Below are 21466 nucleotides of genomic sequence, written 5' to 3'. Positions count from 1 at the left end.
AACTATAATACAGGTAGAACAGCCCAACCCTAACCCCAACAGTAACATGTAGAACAACCCAACCCTAACCCCAACAGCAACATCTATACAGACTCATAGTACTGGCCAGACCCTGGCTCAGTACTACCTGGTGGGAACCAACGATGGTTCACCACAACCCCCCAGCACCTTAAACCTGTGTCCTCTCGTAGCAGCCATTTCCACCCTGGGAAAAAGCCTCTGAGAGTCCACCCGATCTATGCCTCTCAACATCTTATATACCTCTATTAGGTCTCCTCTCATCCTACGTCTCTCCAAGGAGAAAAGACCGAGCTCCCTCAGCCTATCCTCATAAGGCATGCCACTCAATCCAGGCAACATCCTTGTAAATCTCCTCTGCACCCTTTCAATCTTTTCCACATCCTTTCTGTAATGAGGCGACGAGAACTGAGCACAGTACTCCAAGTGGGGTCTGACGAGGGTCTTATATAGCTGCATCATTATCCCCGGACTCCTAAACTCAATCCCTCGATTGATAAAGGCCAGCACACCATACGCCTTCTTAACCACCTCCTCCACCTGCGGGGCCGATTTTAGAGTACTATGGACCCGGACCCCAAGCGAAGTGATGTATTTTGGTAGAACTAACGTAGGGGGGAGCTATACGATAAATGACAGAACCATAAAGGGTGTAGATACGCAGAGGGACCTGGGTGTGCAAATCCACAGATCCTTGAAGGTGACGTCACAGGTGGAGAAGGTAGTGAATAAGGCATATGGCATGCTTGCCTTTATAGGGCGGGGCATAGAGTATAAAAATTGGGGTCTGATGTTGCAGTTGTATGGAACATTGGTTCGGCTGCATTTGGAATACTGCACCCAGTTCTGGTCGCCACACTACCAGAAGGACGTGGAGGCTTTAGAGAGAGTGCAGAGAAGGTTTACCAGGATGTTGCCTGGTATGGAAGGGCTTAGTTATGAGGAGAGATTGGGTAAACTGGGGTTGTTCTCACTGCAAAGACGGAGGATGAGGGGTGACCTAATAGAGGTGTATAAAATTATGAAAGGCATAGATAGGGTGAACGGTGGGAAGCTTTTTCCCAGGTCGGTGGTGACGTTCACGAGGGGTCATAGGTTCAAGGTGAAGGGGGGGAGGTTTAACACGGATATCAGAAGGACGTATTTTACACAGAGGGTGGTGGGGGCCTGGAATGCGCTGCCGGGCAAGGTGGTGGAGGCGGACACACTGGGAACGTTTAAGACTTATCTAGATAGCCACAAGAACGGAGTGGGAATGGAGGGATACAAAAGAATGGTCTAGTTTGGACCAGGGAGCGGCGCGGGCTTGGAGGACCGAAGGGCCTGTTGCTGTGCTGTATTGTTCTTTGTTTGTCCTTCTGATCTTCTACAGTACTAAGAGTCTTTCCCTTTATATTGTACTCCTTCATCCCATTTGACCTGCCAAAATGGACCACTACGCATTTATCTGGGTTGACGTCCATCTGCCACTTCTCCGCCCAGTCTTGCATCCTATCTATGTCCCTCTGTAACTTCTGACATCCTCCAGACTATCCACAACCCCACCAACCTTGGTGTCGTCGGCAAACTTACCAATCCATCCCTCCACTTCCTCATCCAGGTCATTTATGAAAATGACAAACAGCAAGGGTCCCAGAACAGATCCCTGGGGCACACCACTGGTGACCGACCTCCATTTAGAAAAAGACCCATCTATACCCACTCTCTGCCTCCTTTGGGCAAGCCAGTTCTGGATCCACAGGGCAGCAGCCCCTTGGATCCCATGCCCACTCACTTTTTCTAGAAGCCTTGCATGGGGGACCTTATCGAACGCCTTGCTAAAATCCATATAAACCACATCTACCGATTTCCCTTCGTCAATGTGTTTAGTCACATTTTTGAAGAACTCCACCAGGCTCATAAGGCACGATCTGCCTTTGACAAAGCCATGCTGAGTATTCTTGAGCATACTAAACCTCTCTAAATGCTCAGGCACAAATGACCACATGAAGTGACAGAAAGAGAAACCTTGCTTAAAGGAGGAAAATTGGAAATTTATTAGTCCTGGTTACAATTGCAGTGTTAATGTAAGCCTACTTGTGACTAATAAATAAACTTTAACTTTAAGACATTCAGGAAAGAAAGGAAAAGAAAAAATGAAGCCGTGATATGTGATATATATTTGTGATATTTATAAATGATTTGGAAGAAGGTGTAACTGGTGTTATCAGCAAGTTTGTGGATGACATGAAGATGGCTGGACTTGCGGATAGCGAAGAGCATTGTCGGACAATACAGCAGGATATAGATAGGCTGGAAAATTGGGCGGAGAAATGGCAGATGGAATTTAATCCAGATAAATGCGAAGTGATGCATTTTGGAAGAACTAATGTAGGGGGGAGTTATACAATAAATGGCAGAGCCATCAAGAGTATAGAAACACAGAGGGACCTAGGTGTGCAAGTCCACAAATCCTTGAAGGTGGCAGCACAGGTGGAGAAGGTGGTGAAGAAGGCATATGGTATGCTTGCCTTTGTAGGACGGGGTATAGAGTATAAAAGCTGGAGTCTGATGTTGCGGCTGTATAGAACGCTGGTTAGGCCACATTTGGAGTACTGCGTCCAGTTCTGGTCGCCGCACTACCAGAAGGACGTGGAGACTTTAGAGAAAGTGCAGAGAAGGTTTACCAGGATGTTGCCTGGTATGGAGGGTCTTAGCTATGAGGAGAGATTGGGTAAACTGGGCTTGTTGTCCTTGGAAAGATGGAGAATGAGGGGAGACCTAATAGAGGTGTACAAGATTATGAAGGGTATAGATAGGGTGAACAGTGGGAAGCTTTTTCCCAGGTCGGAGGTGACGATCACGAGGGGTCACGGGCTCAAGGTGAGAGGGGCGAGGTGTAACTCAGATATCAGAGGGACGTTTTTTACACAGAGGGTGGTGGGGGCCTGGAATGCGCTGCTAAGTAGGGTGGTGGAGGCAGGCACGCTGACATCGTTTAAGACTTACCTGGATAGTCACACGAGCAGTCTGGAAATGGAGGGATACAAACGAATGGTCTAGTTGGACCAAGGAGTGGCACAGGCTTGGAGGGCCGAAGGGCCTGTTTCCTGTGCTGTACTGTTCTTTGTTCTTTGATGAAAGAAACGTAATAGCATTGGAGAGTGATGATGCTGGAATTTTATATTTCCTGGGTGTGGGCAGGGGAATGTAAAAAAAGCCAGGTCGGATGCTGGGGGTTTGTACCATGCCCACCACATACCTGCCTCCATTAGTATTTTAGCAGTGGCAGGGTAGGTGTTGGGTGGCATACCACCCACCCTTGAGCAAGTGCCCAAGTAAGAGCCTCTTCCAGGCACAGCCGGTGATAGTGAGGACGCCACATGATTGTGGGGTTGCACGACAGTTACGGCAGCAGGGTTCCACCTGCTGCTACTGCCCTATGTCCAAAGGAGGATACCCAACCAGTGGAAAAGGAGCCACATCTTGATTACACCCTCACCTGGCCTCCCAACCCCCATTCCCATCCCACATCAAGGCTTTCCTGACTGGCCCTGCCGATCTGCACCATCTCCCTGCTTCACTGCCCGGCTTCACTCTTTCCAGTCCAGGACTAGCTCTGTGGCCACCACTCCCAGTGCAAGAGCTGTTGGTCCTCTGACTGGCTGAAGCTATTGAAGGCATGACATCAGCCACAACCTAAAGCAAATAATTTCCTGACCAGCACCAAATGGCTTCATGGCTTCCAGGGCCAGAGTGGCAGCTTTAGCCTGACTTTCCAGCCAGTGGATGGGGCCACTACCCCCACATTAAATCATGTCTCAAGGTGGTTGAGGGACAACAGAATCTGCTTGTTCAGAATTAAGGATCAATTGAAGAGATATTATGCTCCTGATTGGACAGTATAGACCTCCAAATAGTGGCAAGGAGATAGAGGGTCAAATTTTCAGACAAATTACAAGATGCAAGAACTACACAATAATAATAATGGGGGGACATCAATTTTAGAATGTGGGAGACCAGTCAGGAGTGCGATAGAATAATTAAGTCAGGATAGAAAAAAGATGAATGGTGAACATTGGTGTTTCCTCGGGCTCAATATTAGGATTGCTGCTTTTTTCTATATACTGTACATTAATAACCTCAACCTGGGCAAACAAGGCACAACTTTTGCAGATGATACAAAACTTGGAAAAAATAGTAAAGAATGAGGAGTACATTAACAGGCCTTTCTTTGGAGGACATAGACTAGTGAGATGGGCAGATCTGTGGTCGATAAAATTTAATGCAGAGAAGTGTAAAGTGATACCTTTCCATGTTCTTCCTACTGAAGTGTAATATGAATTAGATGGCGCAAATATAAAAGGGATGAAGGAATGGTGAGCTGTGGGTGTTTATACAGAAATCTTTGACAGCAATTGGATCAGTTCTGAAGATTATTAGAAAATAATATGGAACCCTTGGCTTTATTTTAGAGGCATAGAGAACAAAAGCAAGGTAGATATGCTAAACGTATATAACCTTATAAATCACTAGCTAGGCCTCAGCTGGAGGACTATATTCAATTCTGGAAATAACACTTTTAGAATGCCTTGGAGAGGATGCAGAAGAGAGTTGTAGAATGGTACAAGGGATGAGGGATATGTGGAAAGCCTGAAAAAGCTGGGATCGTACCTCTTAGTACAGTGAAAGCCAAGAGGAGATCTGACCAAAGTGTTCAAAATTTTGAACCAATTTAGTAGAGAAATAAGGAGAAGCAGTTTTCAGTGGCAGAGCGTTGACCAGGGACCCAGATTTAAAGTGATAAGAAAGAGAACCAGAGGTCAGATGTGGAAACTACTTTCTGAAACAACAATTGGTTGTGATCTGGAATGCATCGCCTATAAATACAGTAGAAGCAGATTCAATAGTGACTTTCAAAAGCGAGTTAGATAATTACTTGAGCTACATACACACATGTAAATCAGGAGCAGGATTAGGCCATTCGGCCCCACCATTCAATAACATCGTGGCTGATCTCTTTGTGGCATCACCTCCACATTCTGTAAACACCCAATTTTCAGTACAATCTTTCTCCACAAGGTTTGGGTAATTAGATCTGTCCTTCAGTAGTGCTCATAAGCTAAACGTTAACCACTCATTCTTCACAGCCATGTATAATTACCTCCATTGAAAATACTATTCTAACATTCTCCATCCCTCATTAAATAGGTTCTATTATTATCGTTTACATTACAGCAGCCCACTATGGCTCAGTTTTCCCCACACCTTTCCATGTGGATGTGTCTTGTCTTCACTTAATATCTTTCCCACTGGTCTATCCAGGACATGCACCTTGTTATATAGAGGACTGAGGACACTCATAGAAATCATAGAATTCCTACAGTGCAGAAGGAGGCCATTCGGCCCATCAAGTCTGCACCGACCACAATCCCACCCAGGCCCTACCCCCACATATTTACCCACTAATCCCTCTAACCTACGCATCTCAGGACTCTAAGGGGCAATTTTTTTTTTTAACCTGGCCAATCAACCTAACCCGCACATCTTTGGACTGCGGGAGGAAACCGGAACACCCCGGAGGAAACCCACACAGACACGAGGAGAATGTGCAAACTCCACACAGACAGTGACCCGAGCCGGGAATCGAACCCGGGACCCTGGAGCTGTGAAGCAGCACTGCTAACCACTGTGCTACTGTGCCGCCCACTCACTCAGACGATTGCACTTTGTGGCACAATGCACTGGCATAGTTATGCACAGTGGCGGGAATTTTCCCACCTCACCCACAGCTGGGATTCTCCAGTTTTGCTACTGGGAACAGAGATTTGGCTGAGTGCCAAATTCTCCATTCTCACTGGCAGCGGTAGAGGAATGTGCAGGACCAAGAGTTCCAGCCAGGGTTTCCACATAGCCTATCCTGTAGCTTGTGTTTCTCTTCAACCAAAAAGAACCACTGGAAAGCAGACTATGTGTGAAGAACATATGAATTAGGAGCAGGAATAGGTCACTTGGCCCTTTGAGCTGGTTCCCTCTTTCAATGATTTTGCAGCTGATCTGATTGTAACCTTAACTCCACATTCCCATCTTTCATCCCCTTGTTTATCAAGAATCTATCTAGCTCTGCCTTAAAAATATTTAAAGGCTCTGCTTCCACTGCCTTTTGAGGAACAAACTTCCAGAGCCTCAGAACCCTCAGAGAAATGAATTCTCCTCACCTCTGTCCTAAATTGGTGACCCCTTACTTTTAAACAGTGACCTCAGTTCTAGATTCTCCCACCAGAGGAAACAACCTTTCCACATCCATCGTATCAAGATCCCTCAGGATTTATATGTTTTAACCAAATTGCCTCTTACTCTTCTAAACTCCAGCAGATACAAGCGTAGCCTGTCCTACCTTTCCTCATAAGACAACTCTCCCATTCCAGCCATTGGTCTGGTAAACCTTCTCTCAACTTCCAAGAGATCAATTAAATTTGTTTAGGCCTGGAAGAAAAATTGTCATGAGACTTTCATTGGTCTCTATTTAGAAAATGATGCTACTTACACAAGACTTGGAGGGTGATAACCTGTTTTTTAACAATAGAGCTTGTCATTGGCTGAACTTGAAGTTTCATTTCAGCCTCACATATGTACTGCTGTTTATCCAGCTGTGCTTGTACATCGAGAGTATGATAGATAGTGAGCCCAGTATTGCTCAATTCATTCACTAACACGTCACTTCCATTCTTCAATCTGAGTTGAAGTTGTCCTGAGACGTTAAACACACTGCACGTAATATTAACCCGGTTTCCTACAAGGGTGACTGGTACTTGGATTTCAGGTTCAGAGAAAACTGTAAAAATAATAGAAAGACATGATTAGAAATATTCCCAAAGTTTATCTTGCTGCCCCTCATTGCGATAATAATATTGAGACAAAGGAGGGTATGCTCATTGCTTACTGCTCACTATCCACCTCACTGATGTATCAGATAGATGTCCCAGGCCTCATGGCATCTTTCACAGGGACATAGGAAATAGGAGCAGGAGTGGCCATATGGCCCTTTGAGTTTTCTCCGCCATTCAACTAGATCAAGGTTAACCTTCTACCTCAACTCCATTTTCCCCACTTTCCCCACATCCCTTTATGTCTTTAATATCTAGAAATCTATGGACCTCTATCTTGAACTTACTTAATGACTGAAACTCCACAGCCCCCAGGATAGAAATATAGAAATTAGGAGCAGGAGGAGGCCATTTGGCCCTTCAAGCCTGCTCTGCCATTCAGTATGATCATGGCTGATCCTCAGTCTCAATGCAATATTCTCACTTTCTCCCCATAATCCTTGATGCCATTAAAATCTAAAAGAGATCTATCTCTTTCTTGAATACATTCAGTGACTTGGCCTCCACAGCTTTCTGGCGTAGCGAATTCCACAGGTTCACCACCCTCTGAGTGAACAAATGTTTCCTCATCTCAGTCTTAAATGGTTCACCCCTTTATCCTGAGTTTGTGTCCCCTGGCTAGATTCCCCATCCAGGGAAAACATTCTCCTTGCATCTAGTCTGTCCAGTCCTGTTAGAATTTTATATGTTTCAATCTGATCTCCTCTCATCTTTCTAAACTCTAGTGAATGCAGGCCCAGTCAAACCAATCTGTCCTCATAGGACAGTTCCACCAACCCCGATATCAGCCTAGTGACCCTCCGCTGCACTCCGTCTATGGCAAGTATATCTTTTCTTCGGTAGGGAGATCAAAACTGCACACAATACTCCAGGTGTGGTCTCACCAAGGCTCTGTATAACTGCAGTAAGACATCCCTACTTCTGAACTCAAATCCTCTTACAATGAAGAACAACATACCATTTGTATTTCTAATTGTTTGCTGAACCTTCCTCTCCATTTTCATTGATTGGTGTACAAGGACACCCTTTGTCCTTGTACATCCACACTTCCCAATATATCACCATTTAAATCATACTTTTCATTTCTGTTTTTCATATCAAAGTGTATAACTTCACATTTAGCCACATTGTACTGTATCTGTCATGTGTTTGCCCATTCAATCAATTTGTCTAAATCATCTTGAAACTTCCTTGCATCCTCCTCACAACTACAATTCCATCCCGTTTTGTGTTGACAGGGAATTTGGAAATTTTATATTTGGTTCCTTCATCCAGGTCACTTATATATTTTGTGAACAGTTGGGACCCAAACACTGATCCCTGTGGTACCCCACTAGTCACTGCCTGCCACTGGGAAAAAGACCTATTTTTTCCCACTCTCTGCTTCCTGTCTGTCAACCAATTCTCGATCCATGTCAATATATTATCCCTTTTCCCATGTACTTTAATTTTGCCCACTGACCTCATATGAGAGATCTTATCAGAAGCCTTCTGAAAATCCAGATACACCACATCCACTGGCTCTCCCTTATCTATTCTACTAGTTACATTCTCAAAAAACATCAGGGTACGATTTTCCTGGGCTGCTGTGGTGCTCGATTAGCACATCAGGCCAGGAAATACCAGCAGGAGGGGTTACAGGGATAGGGCGGGGGTGGGCCAGAATAAGATGTTCTGTTCGAGAGTTGGTGCAGGCTTGATGGGCCGAATGACCTCCTTTTGCACTCAAGGGATTCTGTGATTCTATGATCAGCGTGAGGCGATGCACTTGGGCAGGACAAACAAGGCAAGGAAATACATGATAAATGGCAGGACCTTAGGAAACACTGAGGACCAGAGGGATCTTGGTGTGCATGTACACGGTCCCTTCAGGTAGGTGAATAAAGTGGTTAAGAAGGCATATGGTATTCTTGGCTTCATTAGCAGAGGCATAGAGTTTAAGATCAGGGAGGTTACGCTGGAACTAAGTAAAACGTTGTTAGACCAGAGCTAGAGTATTGTGTGCAGTTCTGGAATCCACAGTATAGGAGGGATGTGATAGCACTGGAAAGGGTAGAGGGATTTACCAGGATGTTGCCTGGACTGGGGTTATGAAGAAAGGTTGGATAGACTGGGGTTGTTTTCATTCAGAAGACTGAGGGGGAACATGATTGCAGGGTGTAGAATTATGAGGGGCACAGATAGAGTATGATGTGGAGTATGACAGAATTCCCACTCACCTGAAGAAGGGGCTTGGAGCTCCAAAAGCTTGTGTGGCTTTTGCTACCAAATAAACCTGTTGGACTTTAACCTGGTGTTGTTAAACTTCTTACAGATAGAGTAGACAGGAAGAAACTTTTTCCCCTGGTGGAGGGATCAATGACCAGGGGGCATAGATTTAAGTTAAGGGGCAGGAGGTTTAGAGGGGATGTGAAGAAAATCTTTTTCACTAAAAGGGTGGTGGGAGTCTAGAACTCACTGTCTGAAAGATGGTAGAGGCAGAGACCCTCACAACATTTAAGAAGTATTTAGATGTGTACTTGTGATGCCAAGGCACACAAGGCTATGGACTAAATGCTGGAAAATGGATTGGAATAGTTGGGTGGTTTGCCTTTGACTGGCATGGATGCAATGGTCCGAAGGGCCTTTTTTAGTGCTGTAGACCTCTAGGGACTGTCTGATAGATGATTATTTTTAGTGGAATTAATTAAAATATCATTCTAGCCTTACCAAATATATAATCTTCATCACTGAACATAACTCTTTCTCTTGCTAAGTAATGATTTCTTTAGTTAAGATGAAACAGATCACTGTGTTTGCAATCCAAACTACGCAGTCACTGGTTTCAACATTTTCTTATGATCCTCAAGTGTCAGCAACATTTCCTGAAAATCAGGCAATAGCAAGTGTCACAAATACTCTCTGAAGCAGCTTCTCTTTGATTACATCGGATATATGGCCCAGCAACAGGCCCTCCCGCCCAATTAGCCATCTCTTATGTTCCACTCAGGCTCATTATCTGAATATGTAAACGCGTCAATAAACTTCCAAACTCAATGGGAGGGATTTTATTGTTTGAAATGATGTAAATCTGACACGCTGCAATATTAACTACCATGAACTATCCGAACGTTATCTGATTGTAATGAACAAAAGAACAAAGAACAGTACAGCACAGGAAACAGGCCCTTCGGCCCTCAAAGCCTGTGCCGCTCCTTGGTCCAACTAGACCAATCGTTTGTATCCCTCCATTCCCAGGCTGCTCATGTGACTATCCAGGTAAGTCTTAAACGATGTCAGCGTGCCTGCCTCCACCACCCTACTTGGCAGCGCATTCCAGGCCCCCACCACCCTCTGTGTAAAAAACGTCCCTCTGATGTCTGAGTTATACTTCGCCCCTCTCAGCTTGAGCCCGTGACCCCTCGTGATCGTCACCTCCGACCTGGGAAAAAGCTTCCCACTGTTCACCCTATCTATACCCTTCATAATCTTGTATACCTCTATTAGATCTCCCCTCATTCTCCGTCTTTCCAAGGAGAACAACCCCAGTCTACCCAATCTCTCCTCATAGCTAAGACCCTCCATACCAGGCAACATCCTGGTAAACCTTCTCTGCACTCTCTCCAATGCCTCCACGTCCTTCTGGTAGTGCGGCGACCAGAACTGGACGCAGTACTCCAAATGCGGCCTAACCAGCGTTCTATACAGCTGCATCATCAGACTCCAGCTTTTATACTCTATACCCCGTCCTATAAAGGCAAGCATACCATATGCCTTCTTCACCACCTTCTCCACCTGTGTTGCCACCTTCAAGGCTTCAATGCTGCCAATAAACAGGATTCTTACCATACACCATAATGAAAATGGTGTTATTCTTTGGTGGAACTGATGGATACTCCTCAAAATCAGCCGTACAGACAACTTCCGTCAGACCCGACACCTGTGGTGTCCATGCTGCTGTTTCCCGGACCGTATTGGAATTTGGTCTTGTTGTCGTTGAATTCAGTTCTTTACCATCCTGAGACCATCTTACCCTCATTTTCTCAGCAGGATAGACATTCGAGACTTCACATGTTAACGTGGTTTCTCGCTTCACTTCTATGGGTCTTTTGTCAAGGATTCTAGGCGGATCCATAAAAGCTGCAACACGGATAAGAAATTCACTTCATTTGGATTTTTGCTGTGATGCGTTTGAATTCCTAAAGGACAGAGCGGAAACTGACCCACACAGCCAATACACACATTGCAGGAATCCATCACACTTGCTCACTGTGAGAAAACCAGAGCCATCATCAGAGGGTCACATTCTTTATTTTTGAAATTTATTCTGCAGACAGCCCAAGTATCTAACTCTACTACTTTTGCATCAGTCACTATGAGTAGAACAGGCTGATGTACTCACTAATTTTCCTTTACTGTGAGCTTTAATTGAATCTGTCTACACCATCCCAGTTGAGGCTTGGATGTCAGTGTGTGGGGTTCTGGGTGTGAGCCTTTCCAGTTTGTTTTGTTCTCCCTGCATCACGAGATTGGCTGATCTGCTCCATGACCATCACCTCCTCTGACTACTGAGATGTGGAAGGCAGCCAGATGGATTTCCTTTAGACATTTCTGTCACTGTGAGGAAACCTCTGACAGTGAAGAAAGCAGGAGAGTGATAGTAACATCAGCACGTGGGCCATTCTGGAAATAAACATACCTTGCACCAATTTGTTTGTTGTAATCGTAAGACCATAAGATATAGGAGTAGAATTAGGCCACTCGGCCCATCGAGTCTGCTCCGCCATTCAATCATGGCTGATATTTTTCTCATCCCCATTCTCCTGCCTTTTCCCCATAACCTCTGACCCCCTTATTAATCAAGAACCTATCTATCTCTGTCTTAAAGACACTCTGTGGAGATGCCGGCGTTGGACTGGGCCACAGCCTTCTGCAGCAAAGAGTTCCGCAGATTCACCACTCTCTGGCTGAAGAAATTCCTCCTCATCTCTGTTTTAAAGGATCGTCCCTTTAGCCTGAGGTTGTGCTCTCTGGTTCTAATCAGCAGAAGGAAAAGTCATTTGGACCTAAAGCTTGTTTCACTTATTGGTTATCTCTCAGAGTCTAGTATCTCTGCATTGCCTGAAAGAATATTCTGAGTAAAATATACCTACTATTATCTTCTTCTCTCTCATAGGGCTGGCTTTAGTGTTCCTCTCTCTCCCTACGCTGTAGAGTTGGGTTTGATTTTTGACTACCCAGGGAACGTATGTGGAAGGGGTTGTGGTTGTCGAGATTAATGGAAGTTTGCTATGAAAATAATGGCTTGTACACCTCTGGGATTCTCTGCTACGTTCAATGTTTAAGGGTGTGTGCTGAGAGAAAGGTGGAGAAGCCAAGAGCCCATTCACCTTAAATTAATTGCCCATAAAGCTCCATGAGGAGCTGGGGAAGGCCACAACAGTCTGGTGCAAGTTAGTGCACAGCAGTTGCAATGTGGGAAGCCATCACTTCATGCTAATGGTCAAATCCTTTTTCCCATATAGGGTTTCTATGTCAGCGTGGGTGTAGTACCTTCTTGTTCTCTGGTTTACTACTCGTCTCACCACGTTTCTGCTGGCCGTCTGATCTCCTGCCTTCTCTGTTTTGTAATGCAGCTGTAAATCCATGGGATTTGTACTCAGGAATCAGTTCCCATCTTTGGAAGGACTTAATGCCACTGAGCCAGTGCCAAACTCACCAGAGGCCCAAACAGAAGCTGCATTTGAGGAAAGCATACCAGGAACGTGGTTGGGATCCAGGAATGATCCAGATGTCAGGTTGCCATTCCCAGATTGAGGATCGAGCCCCTGAGCACGGCTGGGCCTTGGATGTCCTTTTGGAGTCAATTTTTAATAACACTCAGATTGGCGTAACAGATGTTGCGAAATGCTTGTTGCTCCTAGCTTTCAAACTAAGTTTTGAATGCTCCCTGACCCATTGAAAGATGTGTGGATAATTTACAGTTAGAAGTTTAACAACACCAGGTTAAAGTCCAACAGGTTTATTTGGTAGCAAAAGCCACACAAGCTTTCGGAGCTGCAAGCCCCTTCTTCAGGTGAGTGGGAATTCTGCTCACAAACAGGGCATATAAAGACACAGACTCAATTTACATGAATAATGGTTGGAATGCGAATACTTACAACTAATCAAGTCTTTAAGAAACAAAACAACATGAGTGGAGAGAGCATCAAGACAGGCTAAAAAGATGTGTATGGTCACGGGCATTCGGCCTCTGATATTCGGGTAAGCGTTCTCCAAGGCGGCCTTCGCGACACACAACGGCGCAGAGTCGCTGAGCAGAAACTGATAGCCAAGTTCCGCACACACGAGGACGGGATATTGGGTTCATGTCCCACTATTTGTAACCCCCACAGAGTTTCACTGGCTGTCTTGTCTGGAGACAATACACATCTTTTTAGCCTGTCTTGATGCTCTTTCCACTCACGTTGTTTTGTTTCTTAAAGACTTGATTAGTTGTAAGTATTCGCATTCCAACCATTATTCATGTAAATTGAGTTTGTGTCTTTATATGCTCTGTTTGTGAACAGAATTCCCACTCACCTGAAGAAGGGGCTTGCAGCTCCGAAAGCTTGTGTGGCTTTTGCTCCCAAATAAACCTGTTGGACTTTAACCTGGTGTTGTTAAACTTCTTACTGTGTTTACCCCAGTCCAACGCCGGCATCTCCACATCATAATTTACAGTTACACATTGAACAAATTAGAAAGCTTCATGATCCAAGATGTGCAAATTTTATCCATCAAATTTTGTGGTGTGGAAATAACAGGAACTAATGAGAAGTGCATTGCTATAATATTTCCCCTTATTTATCCTCTACAAATTAGAGATAATTAACCCATTCTTAAAAAGAGGCCAGTGTTTCTCACTCAAATGGAACTTACAGCAAGTTTGCAGAGTTACAGAGGAGTTTGCGATTAGTTTTCTGTCGCTAGAGCCCGAATCCACTTCGGCCAAGCAGGTGTACACCTGTCCATCATCTGACACACTTGCAGTGAAACTGAAGACATTCCTCAATCTTTTATCTTCATCTGGATAACCTTGTTCTCCTGTGGAATTGCTCTGAACAATCTCACTCCCCCTCAGCCATGTGAGTATGAGTTTATTGTTTGGATAGACCCTCGGACCAATGCACTCCAGACTATATGCTCTGTTAGCTTCCAGCACTTCCGGAGGTGAAGTAATGCTTATCTCTCGATCTGTTAAAGGGGAATCACAGTTAACATAGAACAGTACAGCACAGAACAGCTTGACGGAATTCACTGGAATAATCTCCCTGAGCACTCTCTGTTCCAGCTCCTCGCACACTGGGTGGAATTGTACTGTCTTGCCCTTGCCCATCGATAGGCGGAGCGAGACAATAAAATCATGCGTGGGCTGTGAAATCAGGACCATGCCCGATTTCTCGGCTCTCGCGATCTTACCAAAATCGGATTTCCGGCAAGGTCAGCCACTTGCCTATTTCTGTCAAGAGGCTGAATAAATTATTTAAATATATGATGCATGCCATCAGCACGTGATTAGTGAGCCCGGCACGCAGTTGTCCTGGTTCACTTGCCTTTATGGCCTCGCCGGGAAAGGTTCCCTCCGGCGAGGAAAACACCTGCTCCCCATGAACAGGGAACAGTTGTGTTGCCCTTGTCGGTAGAACCGGAGGCCATTGAGGCCAACGGCAAAGGGGGGTGCCCCTTGGGCAGTGCCAACCTGACAATGTCAGCCTGGCACCTTGGCATTGGCAGCCTGGCACCTCAGCAATGCCCACCAGGCATTGGGGCAATTGGTGGGGGAGAGGAACGTGATTGGTCTGGGCGGTGGGGGTGCAGCGGGGCTATGTTTCCGGACGGTGTGGGACTCACGATTTGCCATGAGCCCTTGCGATTGCGGGCAGGAGGTGGGGAGTTGGTTGAAGCTGGCTGCAACAGCAGGGGCCTGACAGCTCTCCCTCTCTCTACTATTGTGCATGTGCAGCATCAGAGGTCTACACGTGTGCAAGAGCTCCCACTACTGTTGCTATTGTGCATGTGCAGCATCAGAGGTCTACACGTGTGCAAGAGCTCCCACTACTGTTGCTATTGTGCATGTGCAGATACAGAGGTCTGCGCATGAGCAAAAGCTCCCTCTGCTGCTCGCTAATAAATTAAGCCCCGCCCACTGCCTGTGGCAACTAGAAATGGTCGAGCCCATTTGTTCATGCACTATGTGCTCAAGATTGGGTGTAAAAACTAGCTCAAAAAACAGATCCGCAACTCTCCCAGTTTCACACCAGCTGGACACTTGGAATCATTCTCATAAAATTCCATGCATGGGTAGTGTAACGTGTAAGAAGGATTTGTTCCAACAAATATTCAATCTCCCCCCATTAAGAATTAGTATATTGAACCCTCTTCATTCTAAATTACCAACATCAGGAATAATTAAATCATTAATTGTAAACAACAGCAATTGGCATTAACATAGAGCCTTTAATGTAGTAAAAATCCCTAAGTCCAACACTGGAACATTACCAAAAAACTTTAACACCAAGCCTAAGAAGAAGGTATGAGGGCAGATGTCCCAAAGTTTGAACAAAAGGGCAGATTTTTAGGAGGAGAAAGATAGATAGCTAGAGAGATAGAAAGAGACAGCGCGCAAGAACAACAGAGAGATGTAGGGAGTGATTCCAAAACCCAGAACCTCAACCATTGAAGCCATAGTTGCGACCTATGGAGTTAAAGTCAGATGCAGAATTGAAGCAGGGCCGCAATCAGGCAGGGCTGTCGAGCTGGAAGAGGTTCCAAGGAGAGAGGCGGCATCATGGAGAGTTCTGGATGTTTATTTTAAACCACCCAGCCGTGTATTGGTGAGGTAATGAACTGTGAAACTAATCTTTTCACTCAGAAACAAACAGGAAGGAAAGGCTAACAATGATGACATGGCAGGAGGAAGGAGAAATTCGGAGAATTAGGGACTGGTCTTGGTGGGTCATTATGCTGCATCTTTTGGCTGGGCTTAAAATTCTGAGATAAAGAATGTTACTTATCATAATCTATTGCAACATCACAGCATTTCAGTAGGGAGCTACTCGACCTGTATTCTTTATTACTAAGCATCAGCTCGTTAGAAGAGTTTTCACTTACTGTAAACAGTGATCACTTTGTTTGCAGTCTTTGCTCCTTTGCAGTTCACATAACATGGTACAGAGATATCCCATGCTTTGACACTTGGGAAAAAGTCAGCTATCCAATTATCACTGGAATTTCTGATAGGATCTGTCCCTGATTTATACTCCACCGTAATTAATGGCTTAGGAAATGCACATGTTGTGCTGCAGTTTATCTTCAGTGAGTCTCCAAATTCCAGCACTGGGGGGTTTGTGTCAATCAAAACCTCAAAGCCAACCACGTTTTCTGCCAATAAAAAAACAAAGTAAATACAGGGACATGGAAGCCATTCAATGTCGGATGTATTCTGAATAACTTGCAGAGGTAAAACAAAAACAAGCCTCTCGTCAAAATAGAACATATTGACCTGAAGTAATTTGGAGGCTCTCAAAACTTAACATTATCAAGTTAATTTTAATAAGTAAGTCAGGCAGCAAATACAGGTCAATGCAGAAATCAGGAAGTTGCTGTCCAAGTTGTCCTACTCTTCAGCCATTTAAAGACATGAAGATTGTAAAGTTGAGGTACAAATTCACAAGCGATTGTCCATTCCAGTGGATTTCTATTAGTCTTAATTCATGCAAAAGGACTTGTCTTGTATTGTTGGCTTTTACAAGTTTGGAGTTTCATTCTTTCAGATTTTAATTGGTTTTGAAAACTCAATTTTTAAAAACTTTTTCTTACTCTATTGCCTTAATCTCATCTTTCATTTCCTTGATTTGAATTATACACATGATTTGACCTTCAAATAAATATACTTATACTCTTGATTCAGACTAATTGGCTGAAATTTTAGGTGAAGGCTGGAGTCCCACCACAGGGACCAAAGGTGGAAACCAATCATCTCACCCCACCTCCCCGCCCTGGTCAGGGCAGCAGGATCTGGGGTTGCATTTTGCCAATAGAGGCCAATTAACAGACCCACTCCCAAGAGCTGCCGACAAAATGCCACCCCAGGGAATTGTCACCCTCAATGCTTGGCCTCAAAGACATGTATGATTCTCTTAAGAACTGGAGCCTGGCAGGCTGGCCTGGCAACTAGGAAAGTGGAGAGGAAGGTCTTCATGACAGGAGAGGAGGGGGGGGAGGTGGCCTTGTGTGCTGGGGGTTCCCCATACCTGTCCGGGGGAGGGGTTTCCCTTGCCCACATTGGGGGAGGTTCTCCTTATCCATAGGGTGAGGGTTGCACTCGAACATATTGAGTGGCGGAGTTCCCCTTATCCATGGTACGGGATATATTTTTATTATTGCACTTTGGAGTGCCTTTTAAAATGGTGTCCCAATGTCTGCAGAGCCAGTGTTGCCGGCTCTAATAGACCCCACCCTGTGAGTGTGACATTGTGGGCCCAGCCAGCTGATGTCCTCTGCACACAGAGCTGCAGACTATTGTGAGAAAATCTAGCTGTGCAGCCTGCAAGCTGCATATCAGTTTTCTTGCCTCATTCAGAACTCCATGCAAATAACTGAAAATTATGCCCCTTGTCTTTCTAGATGACAACAGTCACGGGTTTGGGAAGTGCTGTCTAAGGAGACATGATGACTTCCTACAGTGCATTTTGTAGTTGCTATACACTTCTACCACTGTACACCAGAGGTGGAGGGAGTGAATGGTTCAAGTGACCGATTGGATGTCAAACAAGCTTTGTCCTGTATGGTGTCAAACTTCTTGAGTGTTGTGTTGCTCTCATCACTCATCCAGGCGAGTGGAGAGCATTCATCACCCTCCTGACTTGTGCCTGTAGATGCAGGACCAGATTTGGGAAGTCTGAGTTACTCTCCACAGAATGCCCAGTCTCTGACCTGCTTAGGTACCACAATATTTATATGGTTAATCCAGTCCCGTTTCTGGTCATTAGTAACCCTCAGGATGTTAATAGTGGGGGATTCAGTGATGGTAATGCCATTGGATGTCAAGGGGAGATGGTGTGATTCTCTCTTGTTGGAGATGTTCATTACATGGCACATCTTTGGCTTGAATGTTACTTGCCACTTGTCAGCCCAAGCCTGGATATTGTCCAGTTTTTCCTGCATATGGGCACAAACTACTTCAGTATCTAAGGAATCACGAATGGTACTGAAAATTATGCGATCATCAGCAAATATCCCCACTTCTGACTTTATTTTGGAGAGAAGGTCATTGGTGAGGCAGCTGGAGATGGTTGGGCCTAGAACACTATCCTGAGGAACTTGTGCAGTGATGTTCTGGAGCTGAGATAACTGACCTACAACAACCACAACCATCTTCTTTTGTGCCAAGTATGACTTCAACAAGTGGATTGCCATTGATTGCAGTTTTGTTCAGGCTCATTGATGCCATCCTCAGTGAAATGCTGCCTTGATGTCAATGGCAGTCGCTATCACCTCACCTCTTCAGCTCAGCTCTTTTGTCCATGTTTGGACTTTAAAGGCTGGAGTGACGTCAAGAGCTGAGTGGCCCTGGCTGAACCCAAACTGAGGGTCAATGAATAAGTTAATGCTGAGTAAGTGCCACTTGATAGCACTGTGGATGATCCCTTCTATAATTTCCCTGATCATCTGATGGGGTGATAATTGGCAAGGTTGGATTTGTCCTATTTTTGTGTACAGGACATTCCTGGGCAATTCTCCACATTGCTGGGTAGATGCCAGTGTTGCAGCTGTACTGGAACAGCTTGGCTTGTGCAGTTGTTCTGGAGCACAAGTCTTCAATACCTTCTCTCTGTATAACCATGCATGTTCTTCCTTTTCAGATAATAATCCAATTCCCTTGACTGCCTTGACTGAACTTACCACCACCACAATGCCAGGCAGTGTATCCCAGATCTCAGCTGCATAAGACAGTTTCTTCTCATGTCTCCATTGCTTCTTTTGCTAATTACCTTAAATCTGTGCCTTCTGGTTCTTCATCCTTCCATCAGTAAGAACAGTTTCTCTGCATTAACTTTATCCTGCTCATTCCACCAACGTGTCCAAGTTCTATATTATCCTCCTCACCGGTCACAATGCTACCAGGTTTTGTATCACCTGCAAATTTTGAAATTGCGTCCTGTACACCAAAATAGGTCATTTCTATACATAAGGAAAAACAAGGATCCCAACACCAACCACTGGGGAACTCATTCTAAATCTTCCTTCTTTACAAAAACATCCATTAACCACTTTGTTTCCTGTCACTCATCCAATTCTATGTCCATTTTGCCACTGCTCCTTTTATTCCATGAGCTATAATTTTGCCCACAAGTCTGTTGTGTGGCACTGTAGAAAATGTCTTTTGGAAATCCATATACAACACATCAACCTCACTGGCCTCATCAAACCTCCTTTCAATTCTCCAGAGATGTAACTGGGGTTTTAAGGGAGTACTAACTTGCTAATCACTACTGAACAGCCACACTCATTTATACGTGGAATATCACATTTCTCCATGATGATAAAACATTTACATTTTTGATTTTGTTAAAGTTCATATAAAGTTCACAATCCAATGTGTATGCCCCAATCATTGATGTTGCTCTGTGGAAGTTTTTAAAGTACAAACTTGATGTTGCCTTTGACTTTCTGGTTTGCAGTTTGAATATTTCAGGATTAACTGCATGCCATCATCGTTACTGGACACTTGGAAATTCCCAGGGCTTGACATTGCGAAAAGGGAAATTCATTGCCACATTTTGATGGGCGGTTTTCTCTGCAGTCAGAGGCGAACTTCATCCACAAAACCAGGGTAAAGACAAACTGCCCACCCGTGTAGAACCCAAAGGATCACTCATTGTTACTGATCTACTGGAGTGCTGAAAACTGAAGGTCCGGGACGTCTGTGTACACAATCGCCCATATACCGCACAATCACTCCCTCACTTACAAATCAGCTACAAGAATCTGGATAACAAGCCTGGCAACCTCCCAGCTCGCTTTTACTGAAGAGCGACTTTAGCTCCCTTTGATGTCAGTCCCAAAGCTGTACAGGCGCCGTTAAACCAGATCCCCATTTCCCGAACCCATTACAGCTTCCTCTGTGCTGCAGCTTGTTGCATGTTGGGTTTTATGTAGTCACAGAATCGTCAGAGTGCAGAAGATGCCATTCGGCCCATCGAGTGTTGCACTGGCTCTCTCAGAAAGAGAAAGCAAGACAAACTCTCTCGATAAGCTTGTGGAGTACCGTTTGTTTCTTGAAACTGGAGCTGGATCGTTGCAGAGGAATGTACAGAGGAATGCAGAGTTAAATCTAATATCTCTGGATACTGCTTCTTTACTAACACTGACACACAAATTATCTGTGGCGCAGAGACCTCTTCTTCAACTGAGTGAAAAACAGCGTTACTATTCTCAATGGAATCTCAGTGTGACCAATGACTTCCCGGAGAAACTGCTTCATTTGCTCGGGCTAACGTGAGCAGAGGTTGCCCGTCAGTGGGAAACAACTTATAATCTATAATAAATGTATTACTACAAAACACAAGAAACATGGAGGGGAGGGGGGGGGGGGCGTTAGTTAATGCGATACTCTTTTATTACAAGACAACATAGGTGTGAATCGGAACAACATTTCAAACCTGAACTTAAATAAATCATTCTCTTGGCTTCTTTGAGAACATTGCAGAAACTTGCCCAATATTCTTGTTCCAGATGTTAATGAAGAACTAATTACATGGCAGGAAAGTTAATAGATTACAAAACAAAGGCACTGAATTGTCCTAACTCCAAACGTTGTCGATACAGTACGAATTTACCCCGAAAATAATACCAATATATTTTAAATAGTGTTTCTTTTACCTACTTGTCACAGTAAAAATCAAAACGGCGAAGAAGAAACTGGAACCATCAGCTGAAGTGAGGCTGAAATCCATGATTCTGATTTTGAGACAGGAGGCAATGCCGTCGGAAACTCACTTCAATGGTAATGGAAGTCCTTTCCCGGAAACGATAGGAATCTATCCGCAGAATTCCAGACTCTACAAACTGGCAAACTGCAAGCGAAAGGTTATTGCAATCTGCACAGGCGGTCAGATAATAAAAGCAGAAATAAACTCCACAGATATAATCTCTGCATGAAATGGGGAAGAGAAGAGAGTTCTGATTCTGGTTACTCCCATTGAGAGGAAGAAAATGCTGCGGTTACCCACATACTCCAGAAACATCCTGATTGAGGTTCCCTCCTCATTCCCAGTCACTCATTGAGGTTCTCTCCTCATTCCCCAGTCACTCATTGAGGCACTCTCCTCATTCCCACTCATTCATTGAGGCTCCCTCCTCATTCCCAGTCACTCATTGAGGTTCCCTCATTCCGAGTTACTCATTGAGGCTCCCTCCTCACTCCGAATCACTCATTGAGACCCCCTCTTCATTTTGAGTCACTCATTGAGGCTCCCTCCTCATACCAGTCACTCATTGAGGTCCCCCCTTCATACCGAGTCACTCATTGAGGCTCCCTCCTCAGCCCGAGTCACTCA

General features: G+C 44.7%; 1 protein-coding gene across 1 annotated transcript in view; it reads right to left on the bottom strand.

Annotated features, from left to right (window-relative positions):
• LOC144507727 (intercellular adhesion molecule 1-like) overlaps positions 1 to 21115 on the bottom strand; it is a 45258-nt gene extending 24143 nt beyond the window's left edge. Inside the window, exons 1-5 of the mRNA XM_078234976.1 lie at positions 20794 to 21115; positions 16017 to 16286; positions 13785 to 14099; positions 10710 to 11003; positions 6545 to 6832 (exon numbers count right to left, since the gene is read on the bottom strand). Of these exons, the coding sequence (XP_078091102.1) occupies positions 6545 to 6832; positions 10710 to 11003; positions 13785 to 14099; positions 16017 to 16286; positions 20794 to 20863 (1237 nt within the window). The 5' untranslated portion in view covers positions 20864 to 21115. The remainder of the gene's footprint in view (positions 1 to 6544; positions 6833 to 10709; positions 11004 to 13784; positions 14100 to 16016; positions 16287 to 20793) is intronic.
• Between the last annotated feature and the right edge of the window lie 351 nt (positions 21116 to 21466).

This window comes from Mustelus asterias, chromosome 19 (assembly GCF_964213995.1).
Source record: "Mustelus asterias chromosome 19, sMusAst1.hap1.1, whole genome shotgun sequence".
NCBI classification, from domain to species: Eukaryota; Metazoa; Chordata; class Chondrichthyes; order Carcharhiniformes; family Triakidae; genus Mustelus; species Mustelus asterias.
This window is presented reverse-complemented; position numbering and strand designations above follow the sequence as displayed.